The following is a 24,847-nucleotide window of genomic DNA, read 5'->3' as shown; positions in this document are numbered from 1 at the left end:
TTCAAAATATACTTATTGGGACCGGTAAGTTACCGGGACTTTCGAGAAATGGGCCTCGGGGGTGTAAAGAAGAAACAAGCTTACTAGCTGTCATGAATATAATTAAATTAATTGTCTTTTTTGGCGTGAAACGTGACATGTGTCGTAAAACTTAATATCCGATTCCTCCCTCTGTCGTCGAAATAGCTTCCGGCAACTGTTGAGTCCGTTTTACCACTCGTGGCATTTTCGTGGCATTTTTGAATTGTTTGTTTTTTTTTTTTTTCAAACCTTTCCATCTGTTTGGCCAGACAGTGGAGGAAAAAACAAAACCATGACAAAAGGTGACGCACCCACAGCAATGCTGCGAATCAACAGCAGCGAACATTTCCCGGAAATGCCTTTACTGTACGCTGCTTGCGTGTCTGATTATCCTCTGCGCGTTGTCCTGCGAGAATTTTTTTTCTTTTAGTAGAAAAAAGCTTTCTTCTCCCTGATAATCGCGACCACTCGGTGTTGCGAATAATTTAAATTGCATCACCTATCCAAGAGGAGAGTTTTTCTTTTTAAACCGATCCTCTTTCAAACCATCACTGATTTTGTCAAGCGCTGGTGACCACAAATCACGTTTCGTGAATTCGTCATTCAGGACTGAGGAAATTTTTCACCTGGTTCACGCAACAGACAGGAAATGTATGACCCGGCTGGTGGCTGTCACAGAATTATCACAACTGTACTTGTCGCCTGTTCCGCTTCGAGCGTAACAATTCTTAAATTGAAAATAAAAAAGTCCGTTTGAATTAAAACGTGACTTGAGTGATCAATAAAACCTTGAATAACGGCTTTACTTCTCTATGTAGCCAATTTTAGAAAGCTCTTTTCAGTCAGGCTTTTCATTATATTTCAATGAAAACTTTACGTCATTATTAAAAACCACCAAACCAATCACAGGCTAGAATGGTAGTCACGTGGTAGTCCGAATAAAAGCCAGTAGAGCGGTCAGTCAGATGAGATGATTAGTCGATTTTAAAAATGGCGTTGGTCTGTGAGAAATGTGAGTCCTTTGTTTTGAAATGGCTGGTTGTGTCCTGAGTCGACAACAGTTATGGAAGACGAAGGGGAAGAGTTCGTTTTCAATCCACCTCCAGAAGCCCCGGTCTTCGAACCCACTGAGGAGGAATTCCAGGATCCTTTGGCGTATATTGCAAAGATAAGGCCTTATGCGGAGAGAACTGGCATTTGCAAGATTCGGCCTCCCCCGGTTAGAATTTTTTTTTCGCGTTCAAATTTTGTTTTTCCAATGTGATGGCACCCATTTAATCTAGCAGAGGATTGTTAACAAAGTTGATGTTTAATTGTAGGAGTGGCAGCCCCCGTTTTCAGTAGATGTGGAAAGTTTTAGATTTACACCGAGGGTACAGCGCCTGAATGAACTAGAGGTAATATACAAAATAGTTCGTCTTTTTCAAGAAACCCATTGCGCATCTCGCTCAACAACAAGCTCAAATTTCCCAAGAAGACCGTAAACAACCGCTTACGATCTTGCTCGTTATATATTGCCTCGTTTAAAAAAGTTAATTGCCCTTCTATCTCGTGATAAAGTTCCTAGTTTCATTTGTAAACTCGTCTACACAGATCGCAGGAACCATGTGTCCCTCCCATTACAATTCTCTTTTTGCTCACACTGTTCCTCGTTGATAGCTATTCCTTTGTTTATACAGGCAAGAACAAGGGTGAAACTCAACTTCTTAGATAGCCTGGCCAAATTCTGGGAACTTCAGGTAAATACTTTTCAACAAAACGTCTTCCTTGTTGGGTAGATGTTCATAATGTTGAAACCTTAACTCGATGGCAGCCATGTTGGTTCCGTCATGTTTACTTCTCATTTCCGATTCTTTAAAAGTTCTCGTCATTCTAACTAGTTTCATTGTTTAATGGTTCGTTTCTTAGGGAACTATCTTCAAGATTCCAACGGTGGAAAGAAAAACTTTGGACCTATTTCGCCTACATAAGGTAGGAAGAACCATGAACATTTTTGACGTGGAAAACCAAGCCTCACAGTTGCTGAAGGCAACGTGGACTTTCAACTTGTATTTCTTTACACGGTTAAGATTTCTTAAGCACCATTCTCTTCGTTCCAGGAAGGTATTAAACTCCAGTGCCAGGAAACAATCAAGAAACGTATTCATACTATTGGAGAAAGCTCTTGATTTTGTATGTTACTGGCCTTGGGAAAAATTTCCCCTTTGGTAGTATTCATGGTAACAATTCTTTGTTTCGTAATAAAACAATGAAGACTTGTGCCTGCCGTAAAGTACTCGGGTATTTGACAGTATGTCCTTGGAACTTGTGCCAATCAACTTAAAACGTTTTGCTGTAATAGTCTGGTCCAAACATGGAGATCATAAATGCCCAACCACTGTCCTTTCGTCTATACACAAGACAACATTTGTTTGTATTCAGTGAAAGCGTGTGCAGTCTTGATCAACACACATTGGCATGTACAAGTGTAAACAGAATACTATTGCCTTTGGTTAATTCGTCTGACTTGAACTAATTTCCATGTTTGGCTTGGATCTGTAGAGCTAGTTCAGTTGGTATTGAAATGCCATCAACAAAGAGCCTATGCTGGAAACCAAAATATTTATCTCAGATGAAAGACTATTATTGGTCTCTAACTCAAAATAATTGAAACAGCTTGTTCCCTGTATGTACATGCTGGTTTCAAATATCTTCTCACAGCTGTTTTGGTTGCTAGTATGTGGTTGGTTCGAAAATATTTATTTAGAATGTGCCTTGTACCGAGGGTTGGACTGGCAAATTGTTTGTTGTTTGTAATGAGTTGGAACTTTGGACTGTTGCTTTCTCTTTTAGCAAACATTTTTATTTCAATTAAAAGCACCTGTTATTCCTTCATCGTTACGTAACTATTTCATGGTACCATTTTCCTGAAGATGGGCCACATTTTAGATGCTTTAATTTGTCATCATTGTTGACCTTTGACGTAGCATTTCTTAGCTTTCTTATAAACTGATAAAGTTATCTGGCCATTGAACAACTGAACCCTGAACATTTATCCCTATTTTGGTCCAAGATCGCCTTATGATGCAATCAAATCAATGTTATCTTCAGATTCATAGTGTTGCATAAACTGTTAGGGATAATGTACACGCCTTATGAATTTGAATACTTGGTATGCAATGAATCTGGTAACGTTAGGGAAACTTTTCCGCAAGTGTAAACACAACTTCTTAAAAACTGGAGAGTAAATAATAATAATAAATTATAAGTTTCAAAAGTGTATAATTCCATGACAAGACAATCAAATGTACTTACTGGTAATACGTTTGAGAGAAGAAAGGTTTACAATTTAGAACAAAAACCTATTTATTTTAGCGTGTTTGTGGTAAGGAAGTAAATTAGTGTGATGCTTCCCCAACTAATATCATGCTCTATGTTCACAGACTGTGACTGAGGAAGGAGGATTTGAGTATATAACAAGAAAGAAGAAATGGTCTATCGTGGCAAGAAAGGTATTGGGCACTTCTTTTTTATTTTAATTTTGGACTATATTTTATATGGTTGTGATGCCTTACTGTGGAATAAGAATACACAGACTCTTGTAGCTCTATTGTATGTAGTTGGAGTGCCTTATTCTGGAATAAGAATATAGAGACTTGTAGATTTATTGTATGTAGTTGACTAGTACCTTATTCTGGAATGAGAACACACAAACTCTTGTAAATTTATTGTATAAAGTTGCAGTGCCTTATTATGGAATAAATACACAGAACTTTGTAACTTAATTAAATCCAATTGTGGTACTGTTCTGGAATAAGAATTACACATGTAGAGTTATGTTTCCTTATTATATTATATAGTCCAAGTGCCTTACTGTGGAATACAAATACACAGAACCTTGTGGATTTATTGTGTATAGTTGCAGTGCCTTACTGCGGAATAAGAATATGCAGAATCTTGTAGCTTTATTGTATGTAGTTAGAGTGCTTCATTCTGGAATAGGAATGCAGCAATTGATTACTTAAAATTCCTGTCCAGTAAATGGGAAAACTGATCCCTCCCTTTGGAGCTGCCAATAAGGGCCTGGGACTGTTATGAGTGGGAACCCTGGCCACTTTGAGACTGCAATAAATTATTAGTACACCAAGATTGACAGAGCTGTTGAATTTACCTATAGATGGGATACCAAGTGGGAAAGTCAGCACCATCTTTGTTGCGGATGAATTATGAACGGTACCTTTATCCCTATGACATCTTTCAAGCTGGAGCATTTACTGGGGATCCATCACCTCAGGTAGTGTTGAAATATTCATTTCATAATACTGATCTCTGGTACAGTGGAACCTTGATCTAACAAAGTGCCAAGGTACTAGGGAAATTGGTTTTTTTATATCGAGGTTCTGTTCCATACATTTTAAAAGGCCGGGCTGGAGAATATTGTTCATAATTATACCAAGGACTTCGGTATGTGGAGGTTTGCTAAATCAAGGTTCCATTGTACGATATAGTCCTGACTGGGTGGATATTAGTTTGATGAGAAATTAAAGCATGGTTTCACTTTGATTGCTATGGTGCATTGCAAAACAGTTGAGAAATTGTTGCACTGACCAGTGTCCAAATGTTAATGTTAATGTAAAGAGGTCAGAAGTGATGATTTGGCCTAGCAATCCAAATTTATAAATTCACTTGAATTAAGCTTTAACACTGGTTATCGTGTCAGAAAACATTATTTTATATTTTGATTAAAACAACTGGAATAAAGTTTCTTGCCTAAAGAAACTGCAGGACAGCAGAGAGCAGACTCATATGACTGCCCTTGAAAGGAGAGTTTGTCCATCATTCCTCTTTCATATCTGGTAAAGTTCATGTAGAAAATCATGGTTTCTTTCATCCCAACAGTTACCTTGTTAATGCGCATGTCCATGTTGATTTGTTGAGTTCTTGCAACTGGTTTAAAATCAGTCTTTCTTGTTTATTTATTATTATTTTTTTTGTTCTTTATTCTCCCCACTTGGGAACCTTAGAAAAATCAATTTGTTTCTTACAAAAAAGTAACTTTTTTCCAGAATGTTGATGCAAAGAAAGATGAAAAAGATAAGGACTACATTCCAGGCAATTCACCCAACACCAATTACCAAATGTCACGGAGATCCAAAAAATCTAGAGCTGAGGAGGTATGGACCGTATAGTCTGACTAATAAATAATCATATTGTTTCATTTGATGTGTAAGAATGTTTTGGACTAGTCCACCTTTTCATGGTCCACAGGCTGTTTTTGTTCAAGCCTAGTTATCTTTATTATTTTTAAGCAGGGTGACCCTTTCAACAGTAGGCTGGTATCAATAGGGGCCCTACATAGTTTATAACTACTACAAAATAAAAAAAAATTGTATAAATATGTACAATAGAAAGTAAAAAGTAAATAAAGGGAAATATTGTTTCCCTTTCGGCCTATAAAATTAATGACTATAGCTAGTGTCCAAGAGTATAAACTTAGTACCATATAGTGCCTTGCTGTACATGAATTACTTCCCAACATGTGGCCCATGCAGCAATCAGTTAGCCATCTTAGTTTCAAGCTTACTTTTTATTTCTCAGTAAGCATTGATTGTAAAATGCGTACATTTATTAAGTAAAGATGATAGCAGTTATATGATGATATGATATGATATGATGATGATATGATGATATGATATATGATAGCAGTTTATTGTGAAAATACGCTTAGCTTTTGTGAGACCAGCAAGCTAGGCTCACCAGCTAGTTTACAGGTATTTCACACTAAATGATTAAAATAACTAACACATATTAAAAAACATCAAATGGCATACTAGGTTAAGTCTAAATTTCTAATACAAATTAATCATCATACGTAAAACAAAAATTACAATAAAGAAATAAATGGATATAAAAAACTACAATAATTCGTATTGTGTGAAAAGCTCACTCGATCATAGTAGACCTGCCAGATCTAGTAAAGACTGTTATTGTTATATATTTTCAGCTTAATTTAGTCGACTTTGAGAACAACCCAGAGTTGAAGAAGTTAAAATTTCTTGCTCCGGGACCTAAAATGGCTGGACTAACAAAAGGCAACTCGCTGTCTAAAAAGGAAGGAAACATTAAAGAAGGTAGGAGACGTTCATCATCAAATCTCCGTGTGCCAGTAGGCGCATAAGGCCAAAATAATATAGGAGATGTTACATTCATTCTTTTAAATTTTGTGCTTATGCTCCTTTATTTACAGTGTTTTGAATAGTTGCTACAGTTGTGAGCAAAATAGTAATGTTGCTAGTACTAAGTTAGGTAAAGAAAACATTTCTGTTTAGCAAATAGATTCCATGTTGCCAAGGTTGCGAAAGTTGTTTGTGGTGACGTCATCTATGCGTCTGTCCTCCAGTAGATCATAAGTAAGAACCAATCAAAATGCTTTTAGAATTCAGCTTATTATATAATTCTGGATACTGCATAAAACTCAACTCGAATTAACAGCTTTTCCAGCTGTGATAGTTTTAGTTGTCATGCATGGCAAGCAAAAAAAATTGTGGAAACTCAAATATTGTTGTGGAGGTGGTCTGGTTTATGGAGTCTGCAGTGACAAAGTGGTTTAGTAGTAGTACTACATGTAAGCAACATTCCGAATCAATTTCCTTTGAAAGTCCCACAGTTTACTTTGTGGTCCAGACACTTGAAGAACAATGAAGGAGTAGCTGTCTTAGAGTTGTCTCTTAAAGTTGTTTAAAATGCTTTTTTTTATCTTCGTAAAATTTTCATATCTGTCAGAGAAAAAAAAAAAAATTTTAACATACAGCAACCAAAATGTTTTATCCAGCAGTTGGCAAGTTGGGCTTGCAGCTTTGGGCTGGGTGAAGCACAATTAGCACTAATTCAGGTTAGCTACCATGGCAACTTATAGATTTGTCAACAGTTAACTTAGAATTAGTGCTAATCGGGCTTCGGACAACTCAAGCCAAGTAAACATTGCCTACCACTTTTGTTCACAGAACCTGAAGATAGCCCAGTGAAAATGGAAATCACAGCTAGCATTGAAGTGCAGCACAAAACTGAACCGTCACCTCGTAAAACCAAGTCAACAGATGACGCATCTCCCTCCCCAAGTAAACAGAGAAAACAGAAGCAAAATGTCAAACTCAAAGCTCTGGAGAGTTTGATGCACAAGGAACCTGAATTGACCAGAAGAAGACCAGTGAGAAAGGCCAGCAGAAAAAATTATTTTCCAGATTCACTTATTGTGTTGGTATGTGTGTGATTAATTTAGTTTAGTAGTCTTGAGGGAAACAGTTACTTTTGTTCTCCTGAGAAAATCATTTTATTGCTGCCACGAATTCAACCAACTACATTCATCTTGCTCTAAGAAAGGATGTGTTAGATAGCTTTTATCCTAATGTTGTACAGAGTTAGGGGTAGAGTTTATTCAACCTGCCATTTACAGTTAATTTATATCACATGTACCTTTATTTCAAATATTTCTTAAAGGTCTGCCAAATGTATGCAAATGTTTCATAGGGCCGTGATGTCAATACAGGAATGCTGGTCTCGCTATTTCTTTATTCCTCAGTTGTTTTATGTATGCAGAGGAAGAAATTGTGTAGATGAAAATATGAATGAGATTGTTGAATACTCAGAATGTTAAAATTCTGTCACAATTGTACACTTTAAGAGTGAGCTGTCGCACACTGTACAAACCTTACAATGTTCAATTTTGACTCCAGAAATTTCAGAATGTCACAATGACAACCTATGGCCAGAAGATTTCTATTTTAAATTTTTGTTACAAATGATTGGAAAGAAGTTAGAACTTTTGCAAGTTTTGAGTTTGTTTTTATTACTATCTCTTGTTTGACTCAGCAGGATGAATATTTGTGTCAAGTATGTAGCAAAGGTGACTCTGAAGAAAGCATGCTACTGTGTGATGGCTGTGATGATAGTTACCATACCTATTGCCTGATCCCACCCTTAACAGCAGTTCCACGTGGGGATTGGAGGTGTCCAAGATGTGTTGCAGAGGTAAGAAACCTTAAGATTTGAAATTCCTTGTCAGCTGAGAAGCTCCGCCACTACAGAGATTTAGAATTGCATTTTACAGCAAACGACAAACATGATATTCTTGTTTATGTTTCTTGAAAAAGTGAGTAAATAAATGAGAATAGCGCAAAATAATAATTATTCTGGCCTTTCATGCTAATGCAAAACTACTCAATTTTAATGAGAAACTAAAAACAGCCAACAGCAAATGAAGGATAAATAATTATTGGGCAATTCCAGAAAATATCCATACCCAACAACGGACGGCTTCCATGTTTTAACCCCCCTTTGCCTACGGAAATTCCAAAATGTGTTACCCCCCCATGCCCTCAGAATTCCATGATCGTGAACCCCCCCTCCCCTTCAGAATTTCCTGTTTTTCTGGGAAGTACATTTTCGACTTAGCAACGCCTATATGAACAAACGAACATGAATTTATGCCTACCGCTATTGGCTAGGCTGTGAAAACGTCTTTTTAAGTCCGAATTTGGCTATAATAATAAACACCATTTACGGCAGTTTTACTCCTCTTTGTTTTCTTGTGCTGTTTTGACGTTAACAAAGCAGAATAGTTCAAATTCAGACAGTCAAAATCTTTCAGCGGTCAAATATACCGTCGAGTCTTGTTGCGTCCTTTTATATGTCATGTAGTGTGCACGGAAAGTGTTCTCAACCCATATGCCTCATGTAGTGTACATGAAATGTATCATGATCTATCGGACGATCCATCGATGCTTGTCTTCTCCTTCCGCGGTCATACGTTCGTGGATAATTTCATTTACGAACTACTAAAGTCCACTACAATAGCGTTTTCAAGGAACTCACTCTACACTTTCTACCCCAGAAATCCCACCTGTGGAATTCACCAGTGCCTTCGGATATCCAGTCGTAAATACCCCCCCCCCCCCCCCATGCCCTCAGAATTCCATAATCGTGAATCCCCCCTCCCCTTCGGAAATCCTAAAAGCCATCCGTGGTATGGTAAGGATATTTTCTGGAATTGCCCATTATGGTTACATGGTCATTTCTGCTGTTTTCTGTTTGCCGTTAATGTATTCTTAATCTCTATATTAGCTTTGAACAGTTTTGCATTCACTTTTCTAGCTTATAAAGATGTGAACTTCTGTACATTTAAGTTATTGAAACTTGTTCTTTTTTCTGTTGGCTAGACCTTCAAAATAATAGATTGAAACAAAGATTTAATTTACCTCTAATCTTACATGTCTGTTGAAATTGCTTTTTCCACTTTATTTTAAGCACTATCCAATGATTTCAGTTACAGATTTAAAAAGAGTGTTGATGGCAATTTTCGTGACTGCAAGAACCATGATGCTGTCAGAACTTGTGATGAAAGAATTTCATCTCACAGTTGTCTAACTTACAGCCTGCGAACGCAGACGTATTTAGGGCTGACACTTTTTCTGAAATTACACTTTGCCCTGTCAACAACTTGTCATCATATTATTAGTGTTTTTGAATTCATGGATGAAGCCGATGGTATGTAAGGCTGCTGCTGAACACGAGCCTGGAAGCCAGAAGCACCCAAGAAAATTCTCTGGGCACCTAAATTGTTGGCAGCAGCACTTAACACTTCACATGTTGGGCTCCTAACTTCTCGGTTTTTGGCCTTGTGGGCTCCTTGACATTTTTCGTAGGCAACAGCCTTGGTATGTGAAACAAGCTTTAAAGTGATTTCAACAGACATCTAGTATCAGTAGTAGCCTGGTTTGTCCATAGTAAGACACACTTTATTTCAGCATTTAGTGTACATTAAATTTATAAATACATTAAATGTATAAGTACAGAGAAATGCAACTTCTTTCACTAAATACACTGGAACGCAGTGGTCCAGGTGCTGACAATCAATTTTTATTGTCTCTTCTGTAGGAGTGTAATAAACCAGTGGAAGCGTTTGGGTTTGAGCAAGCCAAGAGAGAATACACACTACAATCCTTTGGAGAAATGGCTGATAACTTCAAAAGAGAATATTTTAAGCTTCCCCCAGAACAGGTTCCTACTGAGGTGGTGGAGAGAGAATTTTGGAGGCTTGTGTCCACAATGGATGAAGATGTGACTGTCGAGTATGGTGCTGATCTCCATACGGCAAATCATGGCAGTGGATTTCCACGCAAATTCAATGCTGTTACAAGTGAAGAGGAGGTAGGAGTGAAATGAGAGAAGCAGTGTTATATGGATTGACTAAGCCACTCATTATGAGTTGAAGCCTGGTGGAGCAGTGTGAGCGTTGGACTTTAAGGTGGCTGAACACAGTTTACGCGCGCTTAACAGATTCTGTAAGTGATGCTATTAAGCGCGCGCTAGGGTTGTGGTACACAAGTACGGCGGTCGATAAAGTGATCCCTCAATTTCACATGAAATGGATAATAAAGTTAAGTTTTGATCCTAAATAACTAAGATTCTCGTTTCTGGACTCTTTTTCTTTTCTTTCCGAGCAAAAAAAGCATTCACCAAGACCTTTCGCATGCTTTTCATCTTTGCCATGAAACCCAAATAAAACCACGCATGCGCATTTGACCAAAAAATTGCGACTGGTTGTTTTCGTGGAAATGAACTGTTTTCTAAGGAACCCCTCATTAGAATTCCCTGAAATTTGGCATGAAAATAGTTCCCTTAAAGCGTAACTCGCCTACAAAGAGAAACCTAAATCTAACAGAGGGTATCTTCACAAAACATTAAAATGCAAAATCAATATTTGCAGGAGATCTCTCTGTCAAAATTACATGAAAATGGTGCAACTGTGTCAGTGTTTTGTGAGTTGTTCTGGATACAAAAAATGGAAAAAATCTAATGAGTACATTTTCTAAAATTAAAGGAAACCTACTATTTATGGACGTTTAATAGTTCGCTGCGTTGTCATGGAAACGGTACTTAGCTCAACAAGATGTACGAAAATACATTTCTTCTTAGTTGATCTTACACCATACCAATTTTGGGCGTTCAGAAGTGCATAGTATCCAAATTACGTCTTCTAACACCTGTACACTAAAAAACTGTATTCGGCCACCTTAATCTGAGGTCCCTGATTCAAGTCCCATTCTGACCACTTATTAAGCCATGTCCGAAATAATGCAAATTACTTACAAGTAAGAATCTTCTTAACTTAACATGTAGTTGGACTAATAACTTTATTTCATTTTCAGTTTTATGCCAAATCAGGTTGGAATCTCAATAACCTCCCAAACCTGGAGAGATCAGTGTTGTCGCACATCAGTGCTGATATATCAGGAATGAAGGTTTGTTATTAACTTGCTGTTTCTGTTTGAGCAACAGGTTTAGGATTGTTAGTTAATATGCACTATTATGTTCACTCGAGGACTCTTTTGTAAATCACTTATTAGTGAAATTGATTTCCTCAATAAAGATTATTATTATTATTATCACTGTGTTTGTCTGTACTTATTACATATGAAGGCAAGAGAATGTTTGATCACTTTCAATGGACTGTATTATCAGTACTGTGATGTGTTATTTATGACATTTCAAAATGGTTATAAACTCTCTTCCATCTACAGGTTCCATGGATATATGTTGGCATGTGTTTTGCAAGTTTTTGTTGGCACAATGAAGATCACTGGAGCTATTCTATTAACTACATGCACTGGTAAGCGGATCAGAACTTTAACAAATGTATCTGCTAGCTCTGATCTTCATTCCTTCATTAAACATTTCTCTGTACTCTTTTTTCAGGGGTGAACCCAAGACATGGTATGGTGTACCAGGAGACAATGCTGTAGATTTTGAGCGAACCATGAAGGAGGCTGCTCCTGAACTATTTGAAGCTCAGCCTGATCTTCTTCATCAACTCGTCACCATTATTAATCCTAATGCACTCTCGGCCAAGGGTGTTCCTGTAGTGAGGACCAATCAGTACGCTGGAGAGTTTGTTGTCACCTTTCCCAGGGCTTATCATGCAGGATTTAATCATGGTCTGAATTTGGCTGAGGCTGTTAATTTTGCCACTGCAGACTGGGTAGGTGTTTTGCTAGTTTTATCTGACTGCATGATATCAGTGTGTTTCTTTTTGGATGGGTTGCTAATAGGTTAAATTTGATTTACATGTATAGCAACAACAAAGCCGTAAATTTGCTATTTTGTTGATGCCAAACCAAAATTCTCAAGATTTAAATCTATACTTAGATATAGAAATTGGAGAGGTGAGTTGTGCATTACTTTTATAGGAGGACTGTGGCTGGAAAATTTGTTCAGATAGGAGCAGGCTAACAGCAAATTGGCAGCAAAATTACAGTTAAATGACCAGTTAAAAACTCATCTCTCGTTTTATGAAGTTACTGTAGTGGAACACCATGGCTTGTGATTATTTACTGCAAAAAGAAAACAAATGGTCCTTCCACTTATCACACTTAAACATAAAAGCCTAATGGTACTGGAAGCAAAGTTCAATTATTGCAGTATGTCTAGAGTCACTGGACTTGACAAGACACTTAGTACACTAACAATCAATCTTCCTTCTTGATATTTTCAGCTTCCCATTGGGCGCCAGTGTATTGATCACTACCGTGAAATGAGTAGAAATCCAGTATTTTCTCATGAGGAGTTGGTTTGTAAAATGGCAGCTGACCCTGATGGTCTGGATTTAGACCTGGCCAAAGCTGTTTATGATGAAATGTTGGCTGTAGTGGAAAAGGAAGCTAATCGTAGGCACCGCTTAAAAAAAATGGTAGGTTGTGTGTGTAACAAACTACTTGTTGTAGTAGTCATTTGGAAATACATGCATTAACTTTGTCTAATGGGACATGTCAGGTTGCATGCTTTTGTTCATGGGACAGCTGTCAATATGTTGGACCTGACACAATGTTGGGTGCTGGTATGATTTAGTCTTGATTCAATATCTCCCCCAATATTGGTCCAACGTTTTAAACAGGTTTCATTTTGTGCATACTCAGTTTTCTTTATGCGTGTAGTGATTTGCTGTAATCTGCAGTAACGGTTTGACAGAGAAGACACCAGTACAAAGAATGTCAACAAATATAAGTGCTTCATTATTAAAGGAAAACAAGATGCCCCTCTAATGGCATTACATGGAATGCTTAATGTAGCCCCAATTATTCCCCATTGTATGTTTCGCAGATATTTAAAAAATATCCTCTCTTGGCCATTGAAATAATTGTCTGAATGGTTTTATTCAGATATATTGCGTGATACTTATCGTTGCGTTACTAGGAATCATACCAGAAATAACTATGCAATAACGTCATGACCCCGCTTAACTGGTCTGGCCTCCTCTAGCTCTAATCCCTCGCGTTGATCATTCGATCTGTTTTTTGAAGCGGATTTTCTTTGCTGTGAACTCTCCCAATTTCCGCCGTTTCAACTGTCGAGTACTACCTAGAAGTTATTATTTCGATTTACTGCTTGAAAAAGGTTGGTTTTCTCTCTGAAAACAGCAGATCCGGAGTCTTAAATTCAGACATGTGGCCGCCATTGAACGAAAACAACTTTTCCAAATGATGATTTGCTTTGACGTCACACACACCAGTAGAGATGAGTGGGTCCCCTCCCTCGTAATATACGCGCAGATAATGGAGTTTGATTGGGCCGCTTTTGTTCAAGACCGATCAAAACAATAAATCCCTTCTGGGAGAGGGAAGAATTTAATCTAGTTTTAATGAATAAATCAAATGATGATTTGACGTCACACAGAAGTGATGAGTGGGTCCCCTCTCTCGTGATATGTGCCTGAAAAATAGATTTTGATTGGGCCGCTTCTGTTGAAGACAATCAGAACAATATATCCTTACTAGGGGAGGACAGAGTTTAATGCATAAATTAATGTGCACATTTATGACACCGATGAAGAAAAAGATACCCGACCGAAACCTAGACACGTCATGCCCTGCGGGCATTCCGTGTAATTAGGATACTCTGATTATGATAAAATACACTGTATCAATAATTAACAAAGTGATTTATGTTTTGGCAGGGCATACCGGAGTTTGAACGTGGTGAAGCATTTGAGTTGCTGCCTGATGATGAGCGCCAGTGCAGTGTGTGCAAAACAACTTGCTTTCTTTCTGCCAGCCAGTGTTCTTGCAGTCCAGGTAAGTTTTCACAGCTTCCTGGCAATTTCAGAGACTAAAGTGTAGCCTGATGTTATTATGGCACCATAATGTGATGAAAAATTCTGAATCTTGTATATTAAGTCCAACTTACAGGCATTTACGCACCAGATGAACACGGAAACCACTGAGGTTAATCATTTGTTTTCCAGGTAAACTGATCTGTCTGGATTGTGTATCAGATCTTTGTTCCTGTGGACCTTCAGAGAAAAGTTTGAGGTAAAATATTGTTGGATTCAATGACAATGTATTTTTACAAGACATGGTGGTTACCAGGCAGGAAATACTGTATTCTTGTCCTAACTAAAACCTAAATTGAAATCAACCGAATTTTCTTGAAATGTTAGCCAGTTCAGTAAATGTGCTCTTCGTTAATAGGTATCGATACACTCTTCAAGAACTACCTTCCATGCTGTTACGTCTCAAGAGAAGAGCTGACTCATTTGATAACTGGGCCACTGAAGTCAAGAGAGCTCTAGATCCCTCAGATCCTAAAGTTGGTGAGTTGGTTGAGGACATTGTTATTTAATGTTCTCTTCTATGTGTGGCATGGATGTTTACTTTATGTTTGGACAACTGACAGCACAACAAGTCATTTGTCAAATTTATATTAGAGACAGAAAACCATATGAGATCATCACCTGACTATTGTTAGGAGAATTAAGATGATATCACTTGAATTTGGTGTTACATCAAAACAATGCCCCCTAGTTGACAATTGTTGTCATTCTTGTCACCTGTTTAACAGTACACATCTGGTTGAATGAGACTGCTAACTGTTTGTAAATATTTACTGAAATTGTCTCATTTATCAATTCACAGATGTATCAGAGCTGAAGGATCTGGTGAGCACTGCAGAACAGAGTCAGTTCCCTGACTGCGATCTGTTCCAGCAGCTGAAAGCTGCAGTAGCAGAAGCTGAACGCTGTGCTAGTGTCGCACTACAGCTTGTGAGCAGGAAACACAGGACCAGGTACAGCAGCCAGGCAATCATGGCTATCAGAGATGATTATCAGTACAACTAAATAAAGGGCTGCCTGGAAAAAAGCCCCAAGTAACTTCTGATAAATTGCTAGATTCTCCTTCCAAATTTCATTGTATTCGCTTGTGAAACAAAAGGAGAATTTGACCTTACATCAAAAGTCACTTAAGGCCTTATTCCGTGCACCCCTTCAAATATTCCCTGTTGTTGCATGAGCATAATAATAACACCACTGCCCAACAGCTTTTGTTTTATTGGTTATGCTTTAGTATCTCATCCACAGTTTCAAGTGCAAGACCATCTTGTACAGAATAATCAACTCCACAAGATGGACATAGTGTGTGAGCCGTGTAGCACCTATGAGTGCCTCAGTGGACTTGAACCCATAACATCTACCTCTGAATAAGATCATTGTTGATCTAATCCAGAGGTCATGCATTCAGATCCAGCCAAGGGAACTATAAAGACAGAAGTCCTTACATTGGCACTCGAGAAATAATTTCATTCCATCCCCTCCACAAGATAGCACCTCCTAATAGCCTTCCAACTCAATTGTCACGCTAATCTTCGGACGCAAAAGTTATGGCATAATATGTAGCTGCTAACCAGGCCGTGCAGAGGCTAGGGCATTGGAGTATACTGTGGAAAATATTAATATATATTTTCTTTATCAGGCCTCATGGTGGCACAGAAGCAGTTCCCACCACACGTCTGAGCCTTGATGAGCTGCAGGGATTCATGCAACAACTGCAGAACCTGCCTTGCATTGTCAGGGAGGCAGATTTAGTGCAAGTAAGTAGAGGGTCACTGTGACTAAATGATCACTGGTTTGTTTCCCTTCAAAATAAGTTGTGGAAGAATAAGGAGTGCTAAAAAATTAATGGTTTATGTAAATATGACATCAACTGAGTTGACAGAATAAATCATCCACTGTAAAGAGATTTGAAAGCTGGTGTTTTGAATGCTAACCCTTCATTACGGTAGTGTTCACTCTGACAAAGGGCTAATGCTCAAAATGTCAGTTCTCAATTCTCTTTTAAGTGCTAAATTTACCCTATCAATTCAGTTATGTCAAATTCTTGTTTCACTCCCTCCCCACCCCCCACTGACACAGCACCACAGTGGGTCAAAGTAGCAACTCTCATAAGGTCTCACATGATTGGCTTGCAACCCCTCTAGAAAGCAACAGAACAAACAACAGAATGATATCCCCAACCCTAAGAAAAGTAGAAGCTGCTACACAATTAAAACAATTACAAGCTTATAAAAGCTGCTATGCTATTGCCACAGTATGGTATCTCTGTCCAAATTCTGTCAAAGACAGTAACCACATAGTAACAATGTCTTTATAATAACTTGATTTAAATGTTGAAGTATTTAGCACTGTACTATATTCATGATGTTCAAGTGGTATAAGGTAGCTCTTTGCTAACTTTTTAACTCGTGAATGCGCGTAGCGCAATGAACGAGTTATAGCGATAGTTGACTGTGGACTTGGTTGGTTAGTTGGTCGGTCGGTTTTGTCGTTAACTTTCGGGCGTGCGCAGTGAATGAGTTTTAAATTCAATTAGTGGAAAAAACACGCAACCATTTGTTGTTCACGGCGCATCAGGAAATTCTTATTCAATATGTAGAGAATAATTTGACGATCATTTAGTGCAAGAATGGAGATTTTTCGTTCAATCTGAGCAAAGTTACAAGTTTTTTCAGTTTTTTCAGAAAGTCCGGGGTCGTAAACTCAATTAGTGAAAAAAAAAAAAACGTGAAAATTTTTTTCACGACACGTCAGAATTCTCTCATTCATTCTGTAGAGAATAATTTGACAATCATTTTAGAGTGAGAATGGGGATTTTTCGTTGAATCTGAGCAAAGTTATAGGTTTTTTTTCGTTTTTTTCTACAGAGTGCGGTTTCTTTTAAGAATTAAAAATAATTTAATATAGAAATAATTTAATTAAAAAATAATTTAATTTGTCAGTTTTCACGCGAAAGCGGAACGTGCCATGTCACGCATCATTGACGTCGTAAACAAAATCATGCAAATTTCTGGTGAAATGAACACTTTAAGATCTTGTCAGCTTTCATGGAGGTTTCAAAGGGGAAAATGTTTCATTTTCGAAATTTACAACTGGTAATTTATGGGGAAGCAAAAGGACGCGGTCGATAAATAATTCTTATTTAGCAAGAGCTTGTCATAGTTCATTATTTTTACTTGAGGATTACGTGGACTGAACTCCAAAGGAAAAATTTCACGCATTTATGTCGGGCATGAAATGTAATGCGATACTTTGTTGAACAGATTTCCCTTTGTGAGATCGGCTTGCCCTACAGTAATTTTGTAATTTTAATTCCCAAAAAAACTTCACTTGCCCATCGGGCAAGTGATGGTTAGAATCCACTAGCCCGATCGCAAAATCCAGTAGCCCCGAACTATCGGGGACACGAATTTGCATGACGTAGCTGCACATGGCGTGCTTCTATGAACTTTGAATAAAAAAACACGTGATTTTTTTTTTTAATCGGCGCATCAGAATACAAGAGTACAAGAATGGTTATGTTTCGTTACATAATCGGGCAAAGATATAGTTTCTTTTAGCTTTCAAGGAAGTTTCCGTAGCCGTCTAAATTTCAATTGCTATGTGTCATCTGCATTCACGAGTTGGCTCACAGGAGCCTTTGATCTGTTCATTTGTCCTGCAGGAGCTGATGACACACGTGGAGAGTTTTCAGTGTGAAGCCCAAAAGGTGATACAAAGTGGTACAACTGATGTGAACAGACTACAGCAATTACTGGACAATGGGCATACGCTGGATGTTGACTTACCAGAAATACCCAAACTCAAACAGGTTTGAACAGGTTTTATAATAAAAGCTGTGTATGTTCAGTCAAGAGTGGATTGGGGGAAGTTGTGTGTTTTGTGATTCAAATCAACTTTGCTCACCTTTGTCAGACATGAGCTTGAAGAGATCTCTAATTAATATGGTGTTGTTTGTTAGTGTAGTGCAGGTTATTTTGGTTTTAGTTTTGTGGCAGTTGTTATAAAATATCCCCATCTAACATGCAACATAGTTGATTCTCGGATAGTCCTGCAAGTAACCTCAGACCGTATGAGAGTCTTATGTCCAACACTACTTTCAAGTGACTGTTGAGACTGTTTGTGTTGCAGGAATTACGTTTGGCGAAGTGGTTAGAGCAAGTAAATGCCACCCTCGCCAACACAGAAGAAGTCTCATTTGATACTTTACAAGAACTTCTTGAAACTGGGAACTCTCTTCCACAGAAAACTGGTATGTCTGGTTATCAATCAGAAGGGTGCGATGATCAGTTTGGAAAATGTGTATTGGCTTTTGGGTTAAACGTATTGAGGTTTTCATTCACATTATGTATCTTCTTCCACCAGCTATCGAGAAAGCAGTCAGTGAGCTTCGTGCTCTGGTTGCCCTGGGCGAACGCTGGGAAGAAAAGGCCAAACTTTGTCTTCAAGCGAGGTAAGATTGGTTGGTCACACAACTCAAAGTTTTGTCACACAACACTCGTCATGAAGTTTAGACCTAACTCTCTTAGGCTGTAGCCTGTTTATGGAATATCTACATGCGGAGCCGTAAAGGTTGCTGATCAAGTGTTCTTATCCTTAGCCGATGTGTTGTTCTTTTCACCAGACCGCGTCACGTGATGGCCACAGTAGAGGCGATTATTCAAGAGGCGTCTCGCGTTCCGCTGTACCTTCCAAACGTGAGTGCGCTCAAAGAAGCGCTCCGTAAGGCACGTGAATGGTCTGACAAGGTCGATCAGGTTCAGGTAAGAGGAATGTGGTGGTCCCCCCCCCCCCCCCCCCCCCCTAAAAGGACGTGTCGAGTTGATTAGGACTAAAATACGTCAACTTGTTTGGAAATTGTCCGGTCTTTTCATGAAATCCTTGGAACGTTATGTATCTAGTGCGTCTCTCAACCTCCCAAAAACATTTCGTGTCGGAGAAAACTTATTTGACCTGCAAACTATTCGTTACAAAAAAAAAAAAAATCGATTTTTAGTAATTTTGAGACCTAAAACGTTGAAAGCCTTGCAAGGTTAAAAAACACATTGGGTTAGTCTGCACTTGAAAATTAGCAGTAATTGGGATTGAAGACTATTCAGAAGTTTTGAGAAATGGGCGTCTTATCGGAGATATCGTTTTTTTGATCTTACTGGTCGGAGCTAGTAGGTCCTGAAAACTGAACCATGCATTGGGTCTCAATAAAATATTTAGTTAAGTCGAAATTGCAATTGAGGTAGGAGAGGTTTATTTGTAGCTGTAATTACGTGGTTTGTCATGTTACCGCAGAATGATGATTACTATCCATACCTGGACGTGTTGGAGTCCCTAGTGATGCGAGGAAGGCCCATTCCTGTGCGCCTAGAACAGCTCCCTCAAATGGAGTCCCAAGTAGCTGCAGCGCGTGCCTGGAGGGACCGTGCAGCCAGGACATTTATCAAGAAGAACTCCACAGCTTCACTGTTGGAGGTGAGAAATCACCTTATTCGCCTTACTTAACCATTTGTAGCAATAGGGTGTCGGAATAATCAACTCCTAAAATGAGCCTCCTTCCTTGGGTATATTTTTAGTGTTGCATAGAGCTTACTGTTGTACTGGGATTTGATTTTGTGCTAGAAGATAGTGAAAATGTGAGTGCCAAATCTGAACCACCGTAATCGTAATAATTAACAAAATATTACTTTTGGGGTCTTTTAATTGGAGAAAAAATGCAGTTAAACAGAAGTGGTAATTGCGTTAGGTTTCAAGCCTTTGGTTGACGAGTTTGTCTCGGTCGTGTTAAGGTGAGAAAGTGAGAAGTAAGCAAACAAGTCTTGATAAGTGAGTTCATATTTCCCTGCGTCTCATTCTGTTTGTCATTTAATTCCTGTTAGATTTTGTCTCCTCGTAAAGATGTTGGATTACACAAAGCGTGTCCAAAACCTCGAAAAAAGCGAGAAAAAGAAAAGGAAAAAGAAAAAGAGAAAGAAAAGGAAGTAATAATCGATCTCGTCGCATTAGATGAGTACATTGGCAGAGATCCAGCCTTGCAGATCGCTGAGTTTAGAGAGACTGAGAGGAGAGAGCTGGAGGCCATGAGACTATTGCGTGACGTGAACATCCAACGACAAAAAGAGGAAGACAATAAACGTAAACTAGGCGAAAGCTTGGACGGTGGACAGTACTGTATATGCCGGCGAGGACCGGACGGGTTTATGCTACAGTGTGAGCTCTGTAAAGAGTGGTATCACGGCTCTTGTGTGCCTCTTCCGCGGACCCAGGGTGGGAAGTCTATGGGTAAAAGCTCAGCTGCGTTGGAAGCAGCTAAGGAGCTCAAGTATTTGTGCCCGCTCTGTTTGAGATCCAGGAGACCTCGTTTGGAGACCATCCTTTCTCTGCTTGTATCATTACAAAAGCTGCCCGTTCGTCTCCCTGAGGGGGAAGCACTGCAGTTTCTCACCGAGAGAGCAATGAACTGGCAGGATCGTTCTAGGCAGTTTCTAGCTGACGAGGATGTTGTCTCTCTACTCGCATTTCTTAGTAGAACTTCGACTATCTGGCCTCAAGGAGTCAGTGCTGAAAACATGTCGGCTTCGGCTGCGCTACTTCGACTCGCTCAAGGAGGCCCACAAGATGAAGATTCAGATAAACCCGCATCTAGCGATGTTTCAGTTACAGACGAAGGCACTACGAGTTCAGCCGAAGTGAGACCGACTTTGTCCGAAGAGAAGCGAAGGCAAGCCGAAGCACTCATGATGGAGGGAGATTTGCTGGAAGTATCGCTGGATGAAACTGAGCAACTGTGGAAAGTGTTGCTGAGTCAGAAAAGCCGCGAAGAACAGGAAACTCAGGTATAGAGATCAATGAGTGCTTGTTTGGAAATAATATGTAACTTGTGTACTATTCACTGGATGGGTGTATGATTGAAATGAGATAAAACAAGGACGAGTTTAAGTGCGGCCGACGTAGCCTGTGAAGCTCGCGCTATGTCAGCGCGTAGGCAAAGATTTAGCGGTAGCGAGGAATACAGTTGTATCTCTCTCAGAGCTGGACATTTTCCGGACCAGATCCATCTGTCCCCCCTGGAGGAACAATTAATGTTTAATCCAAAATTAACCCACGTGTCCGCCTTGAAGATAGCCTCCCATGCAGTTGATTCTAGGGCAGTCGTATTTAGACCCTCCGTCCACAAGGAGGGTTGTATGGCTCCCTTAAAAACGACTGCGTGGGAGGCTATCATGAAAACGGGTAACTTACAAACATCAGAAATTAGTTCAAGTCGGGATAAGCTTAAGTTGTCCACCTTAGAGAAAAGTCTGCCTTACATCAGTGCCCACAGCGATGTCCACCTTGAGAGAGTTGACTGTAAAAACGCACGTAGCTGGTGGGATTGTTCTCGCAAGAAACGACGGAAACAGTCCTATGAGATATATAAAACATTCTCCTTTTCAGTGTATCATCCCCTTCAAAATCATTGCGTTATTCATGAAGAGGAAATTACCAGAGAATAAGCTGGCTTGCCAAATCTCGCACTAGCTGGTTATCATGGTATGGGATACTTCAGTAGCCGCGTTTCTTACTTTCTTTCTGTTGATTATCATGCAGGTGTTTGAAACAAAATCAGACAAGGAAAAGGTGAAAAGAAAACGCAAAAAGAAAGACGATGAGGAGAAAGACAAAGATAAGCCTGCGAGAAGACCTTCAAACTCGAGCTCCAACACAACCTTGACGACTGAAACAGAAACACCAAAGAAACGACGGAGAAAGGAGAAAGAAAAGGTGGCGAAGGTGAAACAAGAGGAGATTGTTGATATTGAAGAAGAAGAAGACGATGATGATGATGACGAGATCTGCGCATCATCTGCGTGTACAAGACCACAAGGAGATGAAGTCGGTTGGGTACAGTGTGATATCTGTGAGAAGTGGTACCACCTGGCATGTGTTGGTCTGAGCCCTGAGAAGGCCGAGGCTATGGATTCTTATAACTGCAGACTATGCACTGGAGGGGGATCCTCTACTAACTCAGCTGTAGGGACCCCAGCGGCTGCCTCGCCTGAGTCCGAGAACATTGACGTGGATGGGACCACACCCTCAGCTACTACCCCTACCTCGCCGAGCCCGCCTGTCTGTTTAGTAGATGTCGAAGGCACGGATGCCGCACAGCAGAAAGAGAATACGTCGGAAACTGTGGTTGCCTCTGTGATACAGAACACAGAAGCTAAACCATGTGAAGTGACAACAATCGATTTGTGCTCTGACACTGAAGATACAGAAGGTGATGCGGATGTTGATGTTGAAACTGGGAACACAGAGAGAGCAGCTAATGATTAAAGAGCTGATTCCTGATCAATGAACAATTTGAATTCAACTCACACCTGACAGATGTAGCTTTGCTTAAATAATGAACAATATGAGAATATTTTTGCAGGGATTAAGCGCACGATGCCTCGACTTTGTATACAGGCGCTGCGCTTCTTTTGCGCAAGAGACTTTTTGTAGAAATGTTTATCACTACTGTTGAAGATAAGTTATCCGCTAGTTTTGGATCAACCAGGATAACAGTTGTACTTACAAATTTTGTTAGAAGCCTCGGTCAGTTGACCTTGCGTCCTTCTGAGCGTGACAGAGAATAGCTTGTGACATTTCGTGTCTTTTTTCCCATAAGGATTATAATTCGACAACCGGAGGAGCAAATAGCTTTTCGTAAATCGTCGAACGTAAAGTCGAATACATTCCGAGACCTATTAACCAATCGGGAGACTGTACAAGCACTCGTGAGCACTCGGAACGTCGTCTCGACAGCTTGTCGACTTGTTACTCAGCAATCACAACACGAGATTGTTAGACACCCAGTTTTCCCAGACTGTAACTGGTGGCTGTTTCAGAGATTTCAAACAATTTAGGGATATTGTAAGACCGTGTTTCTTCAAAGACCAGGAAATTTTGTTATTCGCACTTGGTTTCCAGATCCCAGTTAAATTTATGTTATCATAATTTGTGAGGATGGCTACCCACAAAGTATGCGAACTGATTAAAAGTGGTCAGGCTTTATGTCACCGTCACTAGGATGGCGTGACTGTTTCCCTTAAATTGCCAAGAACTAACCTCTTGAGGTGTACCGTATTGGTACTGTTATTGCTCTAACAAGTGCGATTATTCAACACTCGAGCTGAGTCAGTTTGTGGTCTTCCTAGGGCTACAGTACTCGTTTTGATTCAAATTTGTTTTGGTTAACGTTCGTAAATTAAATTTCCATTAATCTGATCTGTGAATAGCACCTCAAAAATCGTTATAACTTTTGTTATCTTTCAGTTAATTGGGTAAAGTTACGTTTCACAGTTGATATCAACAGCTTATTTATACAGCCTTGTATATAGTGCTCTATAATCGTTTGTAAATTTTCCTCAGCCGCGTCACTGTCATGTCCTCTTTCACTACCTTATGTCATTATTATCGTCTTGTACGGAAGCACGGAAATACATTGTCTCTTACAAGCTGTTTGGCAGATTACCTACCGCCATCAAACCCCCAGATAAGCGTCCATGAGTATTTAAGTCTTGCGAATAAATGCGCCAATAAAAGAATAGTTTGAAAAAAGTCTCGACTCCAGTGTTTTTGACCCTCCAGAGGTCGATTTGCATCCCAGAAGCGTGTGAATTTCAGCACTCCAGGCCGCTAGCTAGGACTGGAGACGATGAGAAAAGGCTGTTTTCGAAGGCTATCGTAAGAAAGAAGCGGTTAGGTTTACCTGAATTCAGCCCAAAGCGGGCCTTTGGAAAGTCCAGTGGGTTCCATGTTGGTCCCTATCCAGATCAAACTGGAATTTGGAACTGTTAGCTTTTTTTCCGGAGTGGGATGGGGCAAGATCCTAGCCACTATGTCATTGAGTCCGTGGCCGCCTTCCATTTACCCTCAATTTTGCCTTCCACTGGTCGAAACGGCCAAATGGAATGCGTGAATACTCTAACCTGGCAGTGATCAATATCAAATTTCTCTTTATAATGTCAATTCAGGGTCATGAGAATTAAGGATATGACCACCAAAGGTGAACTTGTCTTGATTTTTATTTGCAAAATTACATTACTTACAGTACGGGCTAAATATATCACTAGACAATACAGTATTCTACCTACAATACAATGCTTACTGGTTACTTACGCTACTGAACAAAACAGGACTCTACTTACAATTCAATACATACTACTCTAAACATAACAGTAACTAGATTACTTACAACTACGGGTTACACGCTACTAAAAACAGGAAAGCAGTAAGAAAAGGACGAAGTTTGTCACTGGATAAAAAATTGTGCGTTTTCGCTAATTTAAATTAATTTTAAATTTCCCATTTTTCAACTTTCCATTTTAAGATAAGCGCTGACTTCAATTCTTGATACTTTTTAAAATAACTTCTCCTTAGTAGAAAACAGGGGCAACCAACGGATCGTTTCGGTAAATTATCTGTTCGGAAGGCCCTTAATCCCCTACAATTTTCTAAAGGAAATTTTCACTTCGAACTTTCGTGATATGGAAAACTTTAGGCCTAGTGTTTTCGGATTGATAAAAATATCGTTTCGAGGGCCGAAAAAAGGTCAGCTCAGATTTTCGGAAAGGTAATAAGGCCTAAGGTTTTCGGGAAATGGACAAAGATGCCCTAGTAATTTCGAAAAGACTCAAGTTGCCCTAGAATGACCGAACAGATAAAAATATT

General features: G+C 39.3%; 1 protein-coding gene across 2 annotated transcripts; it reads left to right on the top strand.

Annotated features, from left to right (window-relative positions):
• Nucleotides 1-980: 980 nt before the first annotated feature.
• LOC146475679 (lysine-specific demethylase 5C-like) lies at nt 981-23,734 on the top strand. 2 transcript variants are annotated; one of them, XM_085115379.1, is made up of 27 exons: nt 981-1,240; nt 1,341-1,418; nt 1,701-1,760; nt 1,930-1,992; nt 3,444-3,512; nt 4,178-4,294; nt 5,067-5,174; nt 6,005-6,131; nt 7,005-7,258; nt 7,873-8,028; nt 9,934-10,206; nt 11,208-11,300; nt 11,580-11,668; nt 11,755-12,037; nt 12,551-12,745; nt 14,009-14,126; nt 14,297-14,363; nt 14,523-14,644; nt 14,967-15,117; nt 15,801-15,918; nt 17,826-17,972; nt 18,293-18,413; nt 18,527-18,614; nt 18,786-18,924; nt 19,448-19,627; nt 20,032-20,988; nt 21,743-23,734. In XM_085115379.1, exons 1-27 carry the CDS (start codon nt 1,085-1,087, stop codon nt 22,466-22,468), a joined length of 5,055 nt encoding a protein of 1,684 aa, XP_084971505.1. In that variant the 5' UTR covers nt 981-1,084; the 3' UTR covers nt 22,469-23,734. The 2 variants fall into 2 exon arrangements, with proteins under 2 accessions (XP_084971505.1, XP_084971504.1); XM_085115378.1 differs by having other exon boundaries at nt 7,870-8,028.
• The last annotated feature ends 1,113 nt before the right edge of the window (nt 23,735-24,847 follow it).

The sequence above is a fragment of the Pavona decussata genome, unplaced genomic scaffold (genome assembly GCF_977016875.1).
Source record: "Pavona decussata unplaced genomic scaffold, jaPavDecu1.1 SCAFFOLD_83, whole genome shotgun sequence".
Classification (NCBI taxonomy): domain Eukaryota; kingdom Metazoa; phylum Cnidaria; class Anthozoa; order Scleractinia; family Agariciidae; genus Pavona; species Pavona decussata.
The sequence above is the reverse complement of the archived record's forward strand: the minus strand, read 5'-3'. Positions and strand labels throughout refer to the sequence as shown.

Bases quoted from the DNA above. Each gene is read 5' to 3' on its own strand.
- LOC146475679 (XM_085115378.1), top strand. From the start codon at position 1,085: ATGGAAGACGAAGGGGAAGAGTTCGTTTTCAATCCACCTCCAGAAGCC. The intron at 11,669-11,754 runs GTAAGCGGATCA...CTCTTTTTTCAG, and splicing joins TCTATTAACTACATGCACTG to GGGTGAACCCAAGACATGGT. The intron at 12,746-14,008 runs GTAGGTTGTGTG...ATGTTTTGGCAG, and splicing joins GGCACCGCTTAAAAAAAATG to GGCATACCGGAGTTTGAACG.